The sequence below is a fragment of the Eleutherodactylus coqui genome, chromosome 1 (assembly GCF_035609145.1).
Source record: "Eleutherodactylus coqui strain aEleCoq1 chromosome 1, aEleCoq1.hap1, whole genome shotgun sequence".
NCBI lineage: Eukaryota > Metazoa > Chordata > Amphibia > Anura > Eleutherodactylidae > Eleutherodactylus > Eleutherodactylus coqui.
This window is the reverse complement of record NC_089837.1, coordinates 344662691-344683280: the sequence shown is the minus strand read 5'-3', so window position 1 is coordinate 344683280 and position 20590 is coordinate 344662691. Positions and strand designations below refer to the sequence as shown.

Genomic DNA, 20590 nt, shown 5'->3' with positions numbered 1-20590 from the left:
TTCCGGCACATCGTTTGGCTTAATAGCCATTTAAAACAGGGCGGGGTGATTCTGTCGCCCATGTGAACTAGTGCTGCCCAAGCAAATATACAAAGTACCCTCGTTCATTGCGCAGGAGCAAGCATATTTTGCAATAAAGCTAGGGCTACATAGAGTTTTCGTAGTGCTACTGATTAATCTTAACTATCGATCTACAGCTGCTGTCCACAGGAATACATTGAGTTGTATGCAATCTTGTGGACTGCAGCTGTCAATACGTACGTCTCAGTGTAGCCGTCACCTTAGGCCAGTTTAATTGAGTGTAATACGGGCACAGGTCCTGGCCTGACCGCGGGTCTAATGACCCAAACTGACAACATTATAGATCCCTATGAGGCTTTCAGTTTGCATCATTAGACATGACGGTTGGGACTTATGGTCAGAATAGTAGACCACAAATCATCTCATATTATGCATGTGTGAAACGGACCTTAGCCTATTAGAGATGAAAGGATCACACATAGCACCGTAGGGACAATTCGGATTATACATAGTAAGAAAAAAATCTTGGTATTTCTAGGAGATCCTAGAAAAAAAAAGTAAATATAGAAAGGGGGCCAACTCATGACATTTTTGCACTGGGCCCACTAATGCGTTAAAATACGAGCCTGCACTAGTCAAACTGGATTAGTAGAGAAGAACCACCAGTTCCGATATAAGGAGAAGTTTTTTACAAGAGGTGGCGCCTTGAGATGAGCGTATATTAGCTCCGTATGTCATCTATGTTTTGTATATTGTAATAGTATGACCTATTTTTCACGTATTTGTCTCCATATTCCTATTCCTTTCTATTGGGTAAATATGGATCAGTATTTGTCCAGTAGAAAATAGAATATACAGAGGCAAATACTGATGAAATAGTGCTGAAATCCTGATGACATACGGTTGTAATATCTGTCATACAGATTTGTGTTACATACGTGTTACAGATATGATACAATACGCTTGTCTGAAGCCAGTTTTACAGAACTTGCACTTGATGCAGATCACTAGAGCGAGCTTCACACATGTATTTCACCCTTTTATTTGTGCCATATTATAGTGTTAGGTAGGCGAAATCCCACCTGCCGCAAAAGTTCAGATGCCCCAAGTACATGGCAAATCCACAGCAATATCTAAGGGCTCACTCACATGGGCGTATGGGGCCTGCGTATAACTTGCGCACTTTTCATGTGCGTAATACACAGCACACGGTTAAAAACACATATAATATGCGTATTTACTATGTATTTTAAACCCTCATAGACTATAATGGGCGTATTATGTGTGTCAGGGCAGTTTCAGACGAACCTGGTTTTCTACCGTTATGCAGCCATGATAATCAGGGACACATAATGGGACAAAACCAAACCACTGATTTTAATGGATTTCGGATTTAAAGATCGGACGAGTTTCAAAATCCGGCGAAAAGCAAGAAATTCTCGACATTCGGACACAACTACTCTCCATGCTAGTGAGCGTAGTTACGCCTAGGCTCGTCTGAATTTGCCCTAATACGCACCAAAATAAGACATGTTGCCCTTTTTATCATGCGCATAAAACGTTTGTTAGAAAAATGCATATGTTAATGGCTCAATGTAAATCAATGGGCTCTAAGGACTACAAATTAGGGTGGCTTCACACAACTAAGCGCAAAAATGCACACGAGAGCGCGACCTTCACTGTGCAAAAAGTTGCGCTATCACGGAAGTATCAGCGCATTTTACTATACCTTCTGCACTGATGGGGACTGATGATTTCGGCGCAGGACACACCCACGCCATGATTCAAAAAGCTCTGCAGCCCTAATTAGTCCCTAGTGTGTTTTCCCTATAAAATTGTGCAGTTCGTCGGTATAGGGTGTGCATTCGCGCACCCCGCATAGACTCATATGATGCCTTTGCTGTACAAATGGGCACCAAAATAGAGCATGCTGCAGGATTTTTTTGCACATGCGAAATGCGTTACCAAAAGAGAAAGTGAGAATTAACCCATTGAAAACAGTGGACTCTATTCTCTGCGCCTTGCATTTGCAGATTTTGAGCATGCTCCTGTGATGCGGCCCTTGCATGCGTATGACATAGCCCCCATTGGCCCGTGTAAGTGAGCCCTAAATGTGTTACAGGCAGATTTTGAAGCTGACTTTTCTGAAAATTTGCCTTGGATTTCAACCTCTGCATTTCAGGAATTGAGAAATCCACAACATCAGGGCAATAACACATGGGCGTATGTGCTAATACCCTCTCCGCTATGGAGCATTTTAGTGTATGAACTCGGGTTTTGTTTTTCTTTGGACTATACTTTGGTCGCCTGTACACGGATGGATTTGCATTGCGGAATCCAGAGCGGGCATCCGCCTCCGGATTCTGCAGCCAATACTGCTCATATCATACTACAGGAAAGTGATTCTTCCTACCCATGAGTGGAAATCAACTGCATGCTCTATTTTGAGGCGGATTCTATGCGGATGGCTTCCCTTGAATCATAATCAGGATCCACGTCATCGCCTAGAGTCATAATCTGTACTGCGCATTTGCACCGGCGCAATGACCGGCACATCAGCAGTACAGATAAAGAAGACTGCGAACACGTACGCAGGGGCCAGCAGTCGGACACAGGGTCGGATTCCGCTGCGGGATCCCGCATGTGGAATCTGACCTGTCTGTGTGCAGGCAGCCTTTCCCAACTTTCTCACCTGATGACAATGTAGCAACCCGTTTACCATCTATTCGATATTTTTAAGAAAAAAGAATAAAATAAACACAATTGCAAATGTTTTTAGATCTGCTTATTCTTTACATAAACGTATTTATTACACTGAGACTCAGTCTACAGACCACGCCTGCCCATGACAAGTAACCGCAGCAGAGTACTATACCTGTGGGGGAGCCGCTGAACTTTTGTCGCATCTACTGTTGCAGTGGAATGTTTGCCACCCGTCAGAAGTTCTGAGTTGACAGCCCACTGACGATCCCGGGATATGGTACTGTTCAAGTTTATTCCTTTCTTAGCTTTCACCCTGCAGAGGAAATGAAACAAAAAAAGAACATTTATGAAGAAAGGTATTGTTCCTACTGACAGTCCATTGATTCTTTGGCACTTCCATTCTTTGGTCTGTTAGCTCATGATATCTTTTTTATATTCACAGAACCTAAGAAAATTGGTTCAGCTCCACAGATGTTCTGCACAGGGGACCTCAGATGAGATGTTTTTGAAATGTGAAATACTGAAGGATACTATTTTCTACTTTGTTCAAAGAAGGTGCACAGTTGACCCCCTCAATAAATCTCTCCCCCTAAGGCAAGAACAGCAGTACCTAAAAAGTGCTATAAAAATGCTCCTTTTGCCTGAGGGAAGTAGTTGTGCCGAAATATAAAATGCTACTAAGAGATGGATACGTTTGATGTGATGGTGTGCATCCCAGGCTTTTTTTTTCCATGTGTTAATGTGACTGTACATTGTAGACATCAATGCAGACAAAATACGTGTGGGGAGGAAGAGTGATAAAAGAAAGAAGAAGCGGGTGAATTGGCTTTATGCCATGCAACATCTCATCATGAATGAGTCTTGGAAACTATATCCTATTATATGTATGCCGTTTTAGGAGGGGTGCCTCCTGCCAGACAAGTGAAAATGATGGAGTCAAACACAAATGACATAACACAAAGAGACCGATACTGTGAGGGATGATAACCGTGGGAAAAAATAGCTTTTATTTAAAGTAGCTCTGAGTATATGACGATGCGCCTACTGTGTGTCGCCGCAGATAGATACAATAACTTAAAGCTTCCTACACCCAGCACAGATCAAATAATAGCTGTTCTGGCATGTTAACATGAAATGCTGCGGCTTCTTTACCGAGAAATTAATGCAACACATATTCATTCTACATGGTTGACTAATCACTCATCTCTTCCCAAAAGAAGGGGCTAATTGAAAGGTACAACGTAAAGCCCTTTCCTCCCTAGCCCCAATCAGAGAGGCTGACAGGATGGGAGGTAGCTCTGCAGAACGGGGAGTATGATTATTGAGAAGCTGGAATAACAGATTAGAGAGCAGCCCCTCCCTCCGCTGTGCGCCCTGATTACACAATTAGCATCTAAAGATAGTGACAGCCGGGGGAGCAGCTGACAGCAGCTACCTGTGCCGCTAATCACTGCAGCCTCCACAACACGTGCAGTCAGGATGCACAATGGCCTGCAGAGGGCTCTGTCATCATTCACTAATGCTCAAGCCTCTGCAGACTGGCAAAAAAAAAGTCACAGACAATAAATTGTCTAGTGGTGCATAGGTGTAGTCTATGTCTATGGCACACTAGCTTTATAGAAAACACTATGGCATTTTTATAGGAAATATCAGAGCCGAGCAAAGTATCTCAAAAGCTACTCTACCTGCAAAACTGCAAATAGATTCCCAACATAATGGTGACTTTACATGGATATATATATATATATATATGAAAAAAAAATCAAAGCATAAAAACACTATCTTGGCAACTTTAGAGCAGCTTAGTCATTCAGTTCAATGGGATTTTCTAAGGTTAAACATTTACAATTCCATAGTGAATGTGTATATACAGTCAGCTCCATAGTGGAAGTATGCACTATATACAGTCAGCTGTATAGTGGAAGTATGCACTATATACAGTCAGCTGTATAGTTGAAGTATGCACTATATACAGTCAGCTCTATAGTGGAAGTATGCACTATATACAGTCAGCTCTATAGTGGAAGTATGCACTATATACAGTCAGCTCTATCTTGGATGTGTATATACAGTTATAGTGGAAGTATGTGTAGTGGCCCGGTACAACAGGGCCCCTCCATAACTGTATGCATGCATTTGTCTATGTAATGTCAGTGTCTTCTGTATTCAATGATTGATGTGTGTTGCATATTTGCAGCACTGAAAGGGTTATCTGTCTGGTATATGAGCTGACTGTCTTGAAAATGTATGCGTTTGTTTGTCACGTTACCTTGTGATATGTATATGTGAATGCAAGGTGCATGCAAAGAGTTCTGGGTCTGGAGAGTTCTGAGTGGAGAGTTCTCTTCTGGATCTGCAAGAGGACCACACAGGCACCTTCAGCCTGTGCGCCCAGAATGGAAGAGGCTGAAAGGAGTCTACAGCCTACCCTGGGTTTGCTGTATCCAGGAGATATGAAAGTACCCCTTTGATGCTAAGAGAGACAATGAAGAACTGCCATGCAGCGCACCCTTTTTATCAAATGTGAGTGTTGACCGGTAGAGTGTTGGTGAGAAGAGAGTGTGTTGCCGGGATCAGGACCTACATATAACAAAACTGTGGTTTCTCCTGTCCACCCGTGAGTCCTCCCTGTCACACCACTTTCACAGTTTTTGCACTGTTTTCCTGCTGGTGTGTATTCTGAAGTTGTAATCAAGTTACTTTAAGTAAAGTGACCAGTTGCCTGTCCGTTTACAGAGGCTGTGTCTTAAAAGAATTCTGTGTGTGTGTGGATTTGCTACGACAACCAAGAATTCCCCCACGGAGGCTGCGTGAGGGTGAGTTTACTCCGCCATCCAGGAATTCCCCCGCGGCAGAAGAAACGGTGGCGTCACGCATGACATAAAGGACTAAGCTAATCCATTATTGGGTCCCCTGTTTATTAACCTGCCCTCGGCCCTTGGACGTGTCACCAGTTACCCCCCAGGTGGGAGACGGTAGAGCCACTGTGACAAGGCCCCAAACTCTACCCTGCTGTCTCCTAGGCCGTGTCCCGCTCCTCGGACGCTACATATGCACTATATACAGTCAGCTCTATAGTGCATGTGTATATACAATCAGCTCCATAGTGGAAGTATGCACTATATACAGTCAGTTCCATAATGGAAGTATGCACTATATACAGTCAGCTCCACAGTGGATATGTATACAGTTTTTGAGTCAGACACTTGAGGCACATGCACACCTTCAAGTGCAAATAAAAACAATTTATGGTAATGAAAGAGAAGAGTCCACTCCAAATTTTTTTTAAATGTGAAGTCTTCTCCAAAATTAATAACCATAATGGTTTTTTTTAGAAATGATCTATGTGCTCTGCTTGAAACTAGGCTACTCGCTAATAACATGTTTTACTGATGAACAACACACTCTGTATCTCATAAGACAAAAAGAACCAGGAGAGTCCATGAAGCTTGACTTAGTTCTGTACTGTTTCCCTCCCTCTGCAATACTAATTTGTTGCAGAGTCACAATGTGTAAGACAAGTCCATAACCTTAATAAAAAAGTTAAGGCCCATTTAGACACAACCATTATCTCTCAAAAGCCATCTTTTGAGTGAATCGTTGGGTGTAAATGTGCTCCTCTTTCAGTTTTCTGCCAAACAATGGACTTCAGAACAGCAGAACAGCTGATTAGACGGACCACACGCTGTGTTCTGCTGAGAACAGCTGATTGCATTGTCTTAGTTGTCAGTCCCACCGGCATTTAGTAACAATTAGTAGATTATGCAAAATGATCACCCAAAAGCCATCTTTTGGGCGATCATCTTTGTGTCTAAACGCACTTTTAGTTGATTCCCAAACCACCAGAATGTTAACAAAACGGAAGATAAAGTCACGAAGACGTTATAAAATATACTGCAAGACATTAACTTGGAAGCAGGCACATTACACATTATGACATGCAAAAAGTGTTACGTAGAATCTCCGGGTTTACTGGTGACAGCCATGTACTCTCTATGGCACTGATAGTGGACTAGGTCTGGACGGGAACACTTAGGACACACTAAATGCTGTAGTACTACTACATTTGTTCCAGTCTATTGCATTTTCTTTAGTTACTGGGTACTGGTGTCATTGGAAAGCATGTAAACCTCCAGTTTATGATATTCAGGGGGAGAATACCTCCAGAGGCAGCAGGATTGCCAGCAGTGAAGTAATAAACATTTGCGGACTGGTTTAGGGTTTATTTACATCTAGATAAGAGGTTCCTTTCTGAACCTCTGTCCCTGATTTCCACTAGAAAACAGGTCAAAATAGTACAGCAAACTGCGTTATTTTATCTTGCAAGTTCTGGCAAAATGCTGGACTGCTGGCCGGAAATTGAACAGACACCATGGTAGTCAATAGATGTGAGTGAGCCCTTATTTTGAAAATATTTTAGACAAAGCTCATTGCTCTCCTCTATATGCCACTTTGGACTTGTGCATACAGACAGAGGCTTAACTTGAAGCTCCTGGGCCCCAATGCAAAATCTGTAACAGGGCCTCCAACTATAATGTTTTATTCATAGTACTGGGCTTCGTGAATGGAAAAGAGAGCCTTATGGCCCCCTAAGGCTCCTGGGCCCGGGTGCAACCGTATCCCCTGCATCCTCTATAGTTATGCCAGTGCATACAGAGATATTCTCCCTTAAAAGGAATGCCTCTAGAGGAGAATACCTCCCTGCATACGGAGTAAGTTTTCTATAGATGGATTTGTATGGAATCAATAATAAATCCTCTATATGTTCCTGTATGAAACTGAAAGCATATAAAAGTACAGTAAGCCTGGGTTCCCACACAGCGCAATCCCGGCGGAAATCTCGCGGTTTGGCCGCAGCGAAAAAACGCGAGATTTCCGCTGGGAGAAGCGCTGCTTCAAAACCCGCGGCACTTAGCTATAGAGGAGAGCGCGGCCGCAGCGGAGGAAGAAAAAGTATGAGCATGCTGCGGCCGGCTAATCCGCGCCGCAGTGACGGCTTTGCCGTCCCGTGTGGACGAGATTTCTGAGAAATCTCGTCCACATGGCTGGCTAAACCCGGGATTAGCGGCCGCAGGCGGATTTGCCGCAACGAAATTCCGTGAACCCAGTCTAATAGCTCCATGGACCTCTACAGTAGATCTACTATGACTTCATCCGCAACAGAGACAAAATAGAGAATGTGCGTATGTGTAAGTCCTACAGAGTGCATAGGCAGCACGTAGACAATGAAAGAAGTACTTAAGTAGACTATATAATATAATCAAAAGTGTATTCATAATAAAATAGGTCAGATCATACAAAAAGCAGATACATAAAAGGACCACGACAATTAGCGTAATTTCTGGACATTCCAAAAAACACTCCAAACCACATTGAATGGAGAATAAATGTTTTTTTTTAATACCAAACACAATAACAATAATAAATGTATATAAAAAAGCACTGTAAAGAATAAATGAACATTGAACATGTTATTGTGTGCTATCTGTGCTGTTACATAGGACTGCAGGTAGCATCATTATCTGTCTTCAGCATTATCACTGTGTGTTATCTGCGGTGTTACATAGGACTGCAGGTAGCATCATTATCTGTCCTCAGTGTTATCACTGTGTGTTATCTGTGGTGTTACATAGGACTGCAGGTGGCATCATTATCTGTCCTCAGTGTTATCACTGTGTGTTATCTGTGGTGCTACATAGGACTGCAGGTGGCATCATTATCTGTCCTCAGTGTTATCACTGTGTGTTCTCTGTGGTGGTACATAGGACTGCAGGTGGCATCATTATCTGTCCTCAGTGTTATCACTGTGTGTTATCTGTGGTGCTACATAGGACTGCAGGTGGCATCATTATCTGTCCTCAGTGTTATCACTGTGTGTTATCTGTGGTGCTACGTAGGACTGCAGGTAGCATCATCATTATCTGTCCTCAGTGTTATCACTGTGTGTTATCTGCGGTGTTACATAGGACTACAGGTAGCATCATTATCTGTCCTCAGTGTTATCACTGTGTGTTATCTGTGGTGTTACATAGGACTGCAGGTGGCATCATTATCTGTCCTCAGTGTTATCACTGTGTGTTCTCTGTGGTGTTGACTGCAGGTGACATCACTGTGTTATTTGTGTAAACAGGGCCCCTTGCATTACACTACTGTTTTACTAGCGCCCACAGCAACACTGGAGAAGGCTGGGTAGTGTTCCAGCATCAGGAGGAGGAGACGCTGAGCAGGAGATCATGTGGGCTGTGCCAGCAGCGAGGCCACATGGGCTGTCGGCCGCCAATGAAACTGAAAGCAGCCAGTGAACCTAGAGGCGAAATTCTCACTATAAAAATCTGTGAAACTGAAAACCGGCTAAACTAGAAGACAATATATATAAACAGTAAGTGTTCTAACTCAAGCAATACAGAAAAATAAAACTTCTAAGCTATTTACCCAAGTGAACTGCTAATATAGCCATCACCCCCACAGTAAGCCTCTAGAATTATTTGGAGGGAGCTTTACAAATTTCCAACAGTGGAGGTGCTCGTGGGTGAGGCAGGTGGCCACAAGAGGTTGTGGTTTCTCCTTCGGTGGTAGTCTTTGAATGGAGGTTGGACAGTGTGGGATGATTTAGTGACCCTGCATTGAGCAGAGGTTTGGACCCGATGACCCTGGAGGTCCCTTCCTACTCTACAACTCTATGATTCTACATGCTCTTTACACCCTTATGTCACGAGGACATCAAGAAGCACTTGGACAAAACTTTAACTGCTTGCATCTTGACTTTTCATAAACCATGGACTAGTGTGTACCACCTAAAACAACTTTTGGCACTGTGTTTTTTTTAATACTTTCTCTCTCATCGGCCATTTTAGTCTGCCATGCTGCTAGATGACTATATCTGGTGCTTTCTTAGTGATCAAAATCTTAGGTGTATGGGCAGCCTAAAGGGGTTTTCCAGGGAAATACTATTGATGACTTATCATCAGAATAGGTTATCAATAGTTGATCGGCCAGGGTCTGTCGCTCGGGACCCCAACCGATCAGCTGCGCGGGCGCAAGTTGTACTGGCTGGCGCTTGTAACTGCAGGCACGACTCCCATTGCTTTTGCTCCGACCTCCGTGTATTTGCGGCGCTGACAAGATGCGCCCACTCAGCTGTTCGGTTGGGGTCCCGAGACTGCGGCCAATCAACTATTGATAACCTATTTTGATGATAGGTCATCAATAGTATTATTATTCACAGTTTAGCCAGTGCATATTTCTTATATCATCAACCAGATTAAAATACTATACTGTCTGAATAAAATATAACTATATATATAAAGTTTGTCTGGAATAAGATTATAATTGTACTCTGGAATGCAACATTTCCAATGTAAAAACTATTCCTTATTCAGTACCGTACACAGCACTAAAAACCCCTGAATGAATTGTTCTTGCAATGACACTGCTCATAGAACGGATGGCAGGTCATTCCCATTAAACCCGTTTGAGAGTGCTGTATATTTTTATTCAAATGTCTTCTACCTAATGAGCATTACTGATGATTCATGCAGCATCCGACAATTTACAAGTCACTTTTTAACTTGATCTTTACAGGAACAAAATGGCTCATTACACAAACAGACATTTTTTAAAAAGGTACAAACATCCAGCATGTTACAGGAGATCAGAGTTGCTATGAGCAGTCTGCCTGTGAGCTCTGTGGCTTCCCACAAAGGCTTCCTGCCTTCAGTCACTTGTCCCCAGGGATAGTGTGCACGCAGGCGCAGGCAGTTCTCTGATTAGGGGCAGTGAGCACGTTGGGCCTAATAAAAGGATACACGGCGCAGCATATGGTTTGTCTCGGTTATGCTAATAACCTGAACAATTACTGCAGAACAAATGGTACAATTGTAAATGTTTCTCCTTGGGGACTCATTTCTCTCTCTCGCTCTCTAATAGTTTTGTCCCTCTCACTCTTCTCTTCCTTTACACCAGCCTGCCAGAAGAATTTTCCTTGCTTGGAAAGCATGAGTGATTTTGCTTAGACAGCCTGTGCAATTATACAGTTTGTGATCCTACCTTTGTTTGTACATGGAATGACTAAAGCCTGGAGTAAAAAAAACTAGACTTACCTGAAGTGTGCATACATAGTTTTCATTGCTGAGTACCAAGTGGCATCGCATACCACAGATCAATGATGGTTAGCAGTGGCAGTCATAGAATTACAACTACAGGGTACACATGGAGATGATGGAGGCCAATATACCATTAAAAACCTCCACCTGTTGGGTAGCTTGTTGTTAACTTCTAAACACCTTTTACTTCTTTTTAGGGTGCCTTCACACGGGACAGAAAATTCCAAAACAACGTTGTGCAATATGACCTCTTGTGGAATATTCAGCACCAAAATCTGCACCGCCGACGTGCAGATTTTAATGCAGAATTGAAAATTAGCAGAATTCTGCTGGCAATTCCACATTAAAATCAACATTTAGTCATGTGGATTTTGGTGTGGAATTCTGGGACAGCATATTCAACAATGTTGTTGCAGAACATTCCATCCCATGTGAAGGCACCCTAAGTCAATGATCTCCAACCAGTGACTTGCGGGCCACTTGTGGCTCGCAACCCTTTGCTGAGTGGCTTGCCACTGGTAATGGGATGAAACTGAAAGGGAGTAGACACAGATTAGATATTAGTGAGGGTGATCAATGAGTGGAACTGGTTGCCATGGGAGTTGGTGAGTTCTCCTTCAATGGAAAACTTCAAATCAAGGCTGGAGAGACATCTGTCTGGAATGATTTAGTGCATTGAGCAGGGGGTTGGACCCGATGACCCTGGAGGTCCCTTCCAACTCTACCAATTTAGGATTCTACTTAATACAATAAGCCATCCACTTTAACAATATTTCAGTAAAATAATTGATCCTGCACTCCGTTATAAATACAAAGTGGGGTGCCAATGGAGGAGTTGTTGCAATCACAGTAGTAAGTTAACAGAAAATCTACATCCCTCGCCAATGATTTCAAGGAATTTGAAAAGCTTTACTAAAACATTGCATGCAGATTTAGGCGATTAATGGATGGGAGATAAGTAAGGCTGTTAGTAAAATATGCAACACCAAACATTTTAGTCACATATCACCATTGTCAACGGCATGTCTGTACAGCTGGTGGAAGCAAAGGAACGGTCATGTGTGACAGGAATGTTCATTTTACTTATTCTACTAACAGCCTTGGACAGGGTTCCCACGTACCCAATCATCTGGCTTTTTCCCCTTCAGCATTGTAGTGAAATGCCGAAGGGAAAATTATGTCAGAACGGACACCATAGTCTTCTAATTGATAGTTCAAGGCATCTGGCGAATCAAGGATGCATCCCTGAGCCAGACAGAAAAATGTTGCATCCATGTTTTCCTGTCCAGTTATGGATGACAGATCAGTGAAAATTAGCGCCAAGATGACATCAGCGTGTCCGGCGTGAAAACACCAGCTGAATACAACGGATATGCGGGGATCCAGCCTTTACTAATTTTCTATGCTGTGCCTTTAACCACATGAATCTGGATGTGATATGTCTTAATATAAGTTTTCCCAATCCCTTGGAGTCATTGACGAGTGCTGTAGATTTTCCATTAAATTAACAATATTAGACATATCCTATGCTCAGAAAAGTGCCAGTTTGGATGGTTTAAAGACAGCGCATCAAAATTTAAACGGAAAAATTGATAACGCAAATTGAATTTCATAATTTACTTTTCCTCCATGTTTAAGTTAACATTTTTTTACGTTAAAGTGGCTCCAGACCATCATTTAAAGTTGGATGTGTTTCACAAAGTATCTAAAAAGGTAAAGCAAAAAGTACTAGTGTCACTGACTTCTGAAACATCATTCCCCAGCCAATGCATTAAGTTCTACATGAGCTCCTAAGGCTAGGTTCACAGAACCATGGTGGGTTCCATTTTCCTGTTACGCTATGCGAGTTGGAAAATGGAATCGACTGGCCGAATGGATCTATCATATAATGGTACCAACGGATCCAAATGACTTTAATGAGGTCTGTTTGGTTTCCGTCTGGCATTTTCATGGATGAAATAGCACAGCATATTTCATCCAGGATTTTCATGGAAATCGGTGATGGAGGGTCCAAATGGAACTTCCAACATCGAGGTGAACCTAGCCTCCAGTAATAATTGCAGACAGTACTGCATGCCAATGACAACTAATGGCTGTAGAGACAGATGGACTAATACAAATGCAGCAAATTTTAGTTTGATTGTGATAGCACAGCACAGAAAGATATCTTAACTAATTAAAAAACTCTGGTTCTCTTATCTTAACACAACACAATCCATTGTAAAGTATTTCTAAGCAGAGGCGTAACTTGAAGCTCTTGGGCCCAAATGCAAAATCTGTAACAAGGCCCCCAACTATAATGCTTTATTCATAGTACTGGGCTCCCTATATGGAGAGGAGAGGCCTTATGGGCCCCCTAAGGCTCCTGGGCCCGGGTGCAACTGCATCCCCTGCACCCTCTATAGTTATGTCAGTGTTTCTAAGGGTAAATAAACCACCCTGATAGTATGGCACACCGTGATCTCACGTTACATTAAAGGGGTTTTCAGGCATAAAAAAACGGTTATATGGCCTTAAAATAAAGAAAAAATGCATACTCTCTGATCCCTGCAGCTTCGCATCCAGCGCTACAGCCCCGGTGCCCGCTGCATGGAACCCAGAAGAAGGTGGACAGTCACATGCCATTCATTGTGCATGTGACCACTCAGCCACTTCAGCGGCCATATAAGAATCACCTCTGAAGCCTGTGAGTGGCTGTGCAAAGTATGGTACGTGTATGTGTGGCAGGCATCGGGATTGCATTGCTGGATGGAGAGCCACCGGAAGAGCGGAGTATTCGATGTTTCTTTATTTTAAGGCCGTATAACTTTTTTTATGTCATGGAAATGCCATTTAGGTCTCAAGCTAAAGTAAAATACATCTGTACTGCCTTTCATAAGCATGTACAAGCATGGGTCTCCATAGTTGCTGCTTAATATTTAGGGAAGCATTTGAGAACTTAGCTCCTTGTGTCAAATGTAGCAGCTCTGACTTCTTCCTAATGTAAAGGATGCACTACACAAATAATCATCCTCCACCGGTGGCAAAATTCAAGAGCATTCCCTAATCCCCCACTAATTTCTTATGAGGATAACTAGTATGAACATTATATCCACTGAATCCTCTGATCATTAGCATCATTTGAACCTGGTATTGGGCTGGGGTAATATCTAGCACTAGATTCGATCTATCATCATTGGCACTTAGCACCAAAGTAGTCCTTAAAGGAGATGTCTCGAGGAAGCAGTGAATTTTTTTTTTTGCCCAGTCCCCCTAATTAAACATACATTACTGATTACCCCTGTAAATTACTTTCCTAGCTGGTTTCTACTTACCATTCCAGCGTTTCAGCAACTTATAAAACTTTTTCCCAAGATGGCCGCCAGCTCTTTTCGCATCGCTTGCTGTAGCCCGACGTGTGCGCTCCCGAGACGCTACCAGCTGTGTCTCCATGGCAACCAGACGCCCCGCAGCCGCCGACCGGACCCCTGGAGTGAACACGGCCGACCTGTCACCCACCGCCAGGCAGAAGGTAACCGGCGCAGCCCCCCCCCCCCCCCATCACAGCGGCAGCCCCCCGGCCCAGCGACAGCCCCCCCCGGCCCAGCGCTAGTTCCCCCGGCGCAGCGACAGCCCCCCCATCGCAGCGGCAGCCCCCCCCGGCCCAGCGCTAGTTCCCCCGGCGCAGCGACAGCCCCCCCCATCGCAGCGGCAGCCCCCCCCCCCCCCGGCGCAGCCCGGCGCAGCGGCAGCCCCCCCGGCCCATCACTTACCAGGACAGCTGGGCGGCTTCTCCGGACAGCTCGGCAGCTCTGCACCTTCCTCTAACAGAGGAAGGTACAGAATGGCCGCTCCAGCGCGCTCCCGAGCAGTGACAGCTCGTCTGCGCATGCGCAGAAGAGCTGTAGCGGGGAGCACACTGAAGCGGCTCGTGCTGAATGGAGAAGACCGGACTGCGCAAGCGCGTCTAAAAAAGCAAGCTGCCGGCGAATTTAGACGGAACCATGGAGACGAGGACGCTAGCAACGGAGCAGGTAAGTGGAATAACTTCTGTATGGCTCATATTTAATGCACGATGTATATTACAAAGTGCATTAATATGGCCATACGGAAGTGTATAACCCCACTTTGTTTCGCGATACCACCCCTTTAATGTATAATAGAGATCATAACATCACTGAAACTTGGCACAACCCAAGAGAGAGAAATGAGTCCCCAAGGAGAACAACCCGACAGGTATTTCCATAAGACTAAGGGCTCACTCATATGAGTATATTTTGGCAGTGCATTGCACACGTAATTCTATAGATTTGTCTAATTGCTCCAGAATACAAATACAGTTATGTGTTATAATGTAGCGTGCACAATTTGGTGTTTGTAGTTTGCTGGTAGAGTTATGCGGTAGTATCATGGATAATGGGACTATATGAACATGCCGCAGCATCTGCGAATACATTCACTTCTGCCAAGGAATATTCAGTACACTATTACTGTACGTATAATGGGTCTTCTAGGTTTTAATGTCTCAGCAGTAGGTGTTAAGGGAAGGATCCTCAGAGGCAGAGTCTCTGCTGGTGTCCTTGTTAGCTCATGTAATTCCCTTTCCTCTCAGCTCCGAGCAGCTCGGCAGACAGCTTAATGGCACACACATCTTAGCGTATTACTTAAGTGAGTCCCAGAATAGACATGAGAACGAAGGGCTTAATTGGTCATCACTTCCCCATGTCTTCCACTATAATTGTTTTGTCAGCAATGTTAAAAGGAAAGTTAATCTTGACTCCATCACCTATCTGTGCCCTGGCATTACGAAAGTAGCTCTTGAGACAAGGATTAAAAAAAGGCAAAAAGCACATTGGTTATCTCTCTACACCTATTTCATTACGAAACTGGTGTTCCCATCGAAATAAGAAATATAAAATATGACTTTATCTGTTCATGTAAGAGGGAGAGTTATATACAGTACACAGCTGGAAAGTGCATTCACATCTAATAATCTGCTGGGTGATAAATGATCTGTTTCTTTCCTATTCGCTAGTAAACAGACGGACATGTACTGACCAAAAGGATTACAAATCTGCGTTGGGGATTCTGCTATCCTGTCTGTTTGGGGAGCAGGAAATGGGGATCCCCGTGGCCGAATGGTCCTATCTCAGCACTGGACAGACCCAATTGACTAGAAAGAGGTCTACTCGCTTTCCGTCCAGCTGGCTGGCTCTTGGACGGAAGAAAAAGCTCTGCATGCAGCACTTCTTCTTCTGGTGGTTTTAGCCAGATCTAAGACGGAACCTCTGGCCACACCACCCTAACTGCACTAAAATATTGAGAGTTCACCAATAGAACAACCCATAACCTATATCGTTTTGCTGCTTGGATTTTAGGGAAAAGCACACAATAGAATAAATATTTTAGATTGTTATTAGGCACAAGTGGATTTGCAAATTGAGTCCTCAGGGGTGTAATATGTACTGTAGATCATGGGCCCCAGTGCAAAGTGTGTCACAAAGCCCCATAACTATAACATATTATTTATAGTACCAGTCTCCTCATATAAGGCATACAGACCTTTTGGACATCCTAGTAATCCTGAGTCCACATATAACTGCACAGTCTATAGTTACATTCCTGGAACTGCTGAAATTGCTCTTTGAAGAAATACTCTCTAAATAATAATGCAATACTATCAACATATATTTTAGTCATATGTAGACTGCTAAATTGGCACTTTGTCAATATATCGCAATGCAGAAAAAAATCTTCCTCTTATCAAGGTCATTACTATTGTGTTGAACTATTTCTGTTGTATTTCTGTATCAGAAAACGTTGGGTGATAACCTAGATGTATGGAATTGCAGTTTTTATAGAACAGGGGTACTCAACTGGCAAATCCTGGTCCAAATCCAGACCATGATCCTACTGTCGGGACACCTGATTGCCAGGCCGGTAGGGGAGCAGTGACACATCCGTAGGGCCGCATCGGTTCCACACTGATTCCGACACCACAGTTGTGCTTCTCTCTGTGCCGGGAGCCTTCCCCCCATGCCCTCCTCTAAAAGTTAGCACCACCATTCTCTTCTTGTTTGGGGCAGTAGAAGATGGAAGAAGGAGCCAGGACACCAGTGCCAAGTGAGTGCTAGCAACTTGGTGCTGTGCCTGAATGTCTGCTCCTCAGCTTCTTCTTCAGTGTCATAATTAATGACTAATGGAAGAGTAGGAGGGAGAGGACAGAACATGCAAAGTTTATATATATATATATATATATATATATAATTTTGAAGAGTCAAAACTTGCAATAGTGGACAATGTGGACTGACTTCTGAGTACTGTCCTTTCAGCACCTGTGTCTGAGTTAGAGAGTGGGATTTAGAGAATGAACAAAAAAAATGTGTTCCAGCACAGGAGCCACTTGGCAATAAAATTTCATATTTAATGAGGAGAAATTAAAATACACACAATATGCTCCATCATTAAAACTAACTGTTTATGTGTTTCAAATTTGCCCCTTGCTCATAGTGCACATTAGTGCAAATAAAGCTCCATTAAATACACATACCAAAAAGTCACATCAATGTATCCTGTAATCAATTATATGTATCCATGATTGGCTGTTTTTAACCATGTGACTTTTTTGATAAGTGTCCATATTACGGCCATCGATTGCGGGTCTACTTGCATGATCTTACAACATCCTAGATGCGATGATCTGAGTTGAGGTCAGTGGACCGGCACCAGTACAACACTTGTTTGAAAGTAGTCTAAGGCCTCGGTCAGACAGGCGTTTTTTCGCGCGATATGCGCATGTGATCTGCGTATAAAGAAAACCATTGCTTCGCAATGGGATCGGTCACATGGCCGCTTTTTATGCGGATGTCCAATAAATTATAGGACACGAGGAATCGCAGATCGCGCCTATCTGCGATTCCTTGTGTTCTATATATGTGCTCAATGGGGCCGGTGGCAGCAGCGCCGACCCCATTGAGAACATATACTACAAAGATCATTCTCCTAACAGCTGTGGCAGAGAAGAACGATGTTCGCCCATTGAATTCAATGGAGCCAGCAATACAGCCGGCTCCATTGAAAGCAATGGGCTGCCGGCGAGCGCGGGATGAATTTTCGGGAAGGGCTTAAAAATATAAGCCCTCACCAATCAGAGGCAGCTCTCACTCACCCATTTATGAATTCATGAATGGGTGAGTGAGTGCTGCCTCTGATTGGCTCAGCGCAAAGACAATCAGGGGCAGCTCTCAGCTATTGAATGACAGCTGAGAGCTGCCCCTGATTGGTCCCTGCGCTGAGCCAATCAGAGGCAGCACTCACTCACCCATTCATGAATTCATGAATGGATGAGTGAGAGCTGCCTCTGATTGGTGAGGGCTGTGACCAATCAGAGGCAGCCCATTCAGCAGGCGGGGATTTTAAATCCCCGGCTGCTGAATACTACACAGAGCAGTTCAGGAGAACTGCCAGCCGGCCGCGGCTGAACTCCGGCTGCAGGGACAAGGTGAGTATATATATTTTTTTTATTTTTACACATTTTAGGATGATTTTCAGGGAAGGGCTTATATTTTTAAGCCCTTCCCAAAAATTCACCCCACGCTCGCCGGCAGCCCATTGCTTTCAATGGAGCCGGCTGTATTGCCGGCTAAATTTAATTCAATGGGCGAACATCGTTCTTCTCTGCCACAGCTGTTACAGCTGTGGCAGAGGAGAATGATCTTTGTAGTATATGTTCTCAATGGGGCCGGCCCCATTGAGCGCATATATAAAACACAAGGAATCGCAGATAGGCGCGATCAGCGATTTCTCGTGTCTGCCCGTTTCGCCGAAAACGCTGCTAGCTGCAGATTTTTTGGCCCCGGTCACGCGATTTGCGGATGCGCATCCGTCATGCGATCCGCAAATCGCGGCAAAAATGGTCATCTGACCGAGGCCTAAGGCTGTGTTCCCAAAATTTCCATTCTGATTGTGTGACTTAAGCTGGGTTCACACATTGCAGTAACCTGCAGAAAGCCAAGACCTCCCCCACCGTAGCCAACAGCTACACACTTTTGCCGATTATACTGCCCTTTTACTGACAAAATCTGGGCACTGGACACCACGGGTGGATAGCTTTCCAACCACGTGCCGTTGCCGCGGCTTGTAAACCTAGCCTGACTGGAGATGGAGCAGAAAGAGGGTGTAACCTGTTCCCAATCACTAAGCAAAGCCCAATACATTTCGTGATAATTTAGAGTGGGAATAAAAGCGATGGAAGCAGTGTAATTATTACATTTCTTGTTTGTTTTTTTCTCCACCAAGCCAGCATTTACAAGGGATGTCATGATTACGATAATTGCTCAGATTGCTTTTATTCCCACAGGAAATAACCATGAAATCTTCGCCTCACATTACATTTTGTGCTGTGCGGAGCGGTTTGGCGTCTGTAGGAAGGTATTTCATGCTGCCTGTCCTGTTTGCTTGGTGCATCTGGGGGGTATTGTGCTGCATTACGACGTGCAATTGGCGCACCTGCGGATATAAGTTGTGGTATTAATTTGGCACATCTAGGAAATTATTTTATGGGGCATTTGTTTGGCGCTTCTGGGGACTAACTTTGTGTTGCACTGTGGTGTGGTTTTGGCATTTAAACCCCATGTGTCCCCTTTCAACCTGTCATTCATTACATCTGCTGGACCTTCTCCTAATAGCAGACCCAACTAAGTGGACCTTTCTGAAAAGTAGCTGAGCACCTAGATGACAATTTCTTGCATTCCAGTTGTCTTAGAAAGATGTGCAACAGTAGCCATAATGGCTACCTAGAGCTGTCATAATAGCCACATTGGAGCAATAATAATAGCCTTATCCTTGCTATCCAACTTTTCTAGAACTCAGAAGGTATAATTACCTCCACATGGGCGTGTTTGCGCTCTCAAAATTTGTGCGCACAATACGTAGAAAATAGAACCTATTTATTTTAATAGGTTTCTGCCCATGCGTGTATTTTTCCTGCGCATTTCCGCCCTGCACAGAAAAACACAACATGCTCTATTTTCCTGCCCTTTTGCACACCTAAAGCCACCATAGAAGTCAATGGGGATGCGCAAATGCATGCGCAATTCGCTAGGAGATGTGTCAAACACTGCATAATTGTGCAAGAAAAAGAACAAATCTTGAACTCATTAAACAAATTAGCCATTTTAATTGACGTGTCTTTTTTGCCATCGCAAATGAACATGCCTTGTGGACGCAAAAGGTACAGTAAAATACGCTGAAGTGCGCAAAAAAAAAAGTTCAGTCTGTAAATATGCCGTGCTCAGCCGGATGCAAAATACGCATATGTTCCTATGTAGGTGGCCAAAGGGTAGAACGTGAAAACTATTCTTATGAGTAGGAAGAACAGGGCAACTCAAGGACTTATATCTACTGCGGAGTTATTCATTTTAGTTGATAAATAGTTGCAAAAAGTCTTAAAGGGCTTGTAATAAAAAGAAGTTATCTCCTAGTCACAGGACAGGGGATAACTATCTGAATAGTGGTGGTCCTACTGATGAGACCTCCAGCAATCATGAGAACAGGGGTCTCAAAGGTCCCTAAATAAATGGAGTGCTGTTCATGTGTACCTAATACCTCTTTATTCATTTTAGTAGGACTGCCAGATTGCTAAGTGCTTGTACTTGATTATTAGACGTGGTATACATCACACATGAAGAAACCATACTTATGTTGGAGCTAGGGCTTAAACAGATGGCCGTGCTTAACAAGACAGAACAAAACCATTGATTTCAATGGTTTCATTTTCGTTATTG

The 20590-nt window shown here is 43.6% G+C and overlaps 1 protein-coding gene across 1 annotated transcript in view; it reads right to left on the bottom strand.

Annotated features, from left to right (window-relative positions):
- TMEM132E (transmembrane protein 132E) overlaps positions 1-20590 on the bottom strand; it is a 457158-nt gene that overhangs the window by 90863 nt on the left and 345705 nt on the right. The window contains exon 3 of the mRNA XM_066576251.1: positions 2897-3037. Within this exon, the coding sequence (XP_066432348.1) occupies positions 2897-3037 (141 nt within the window). The remainder of the gene's footprint in view (positions 1-2896; positions 3038-20590) is intronic.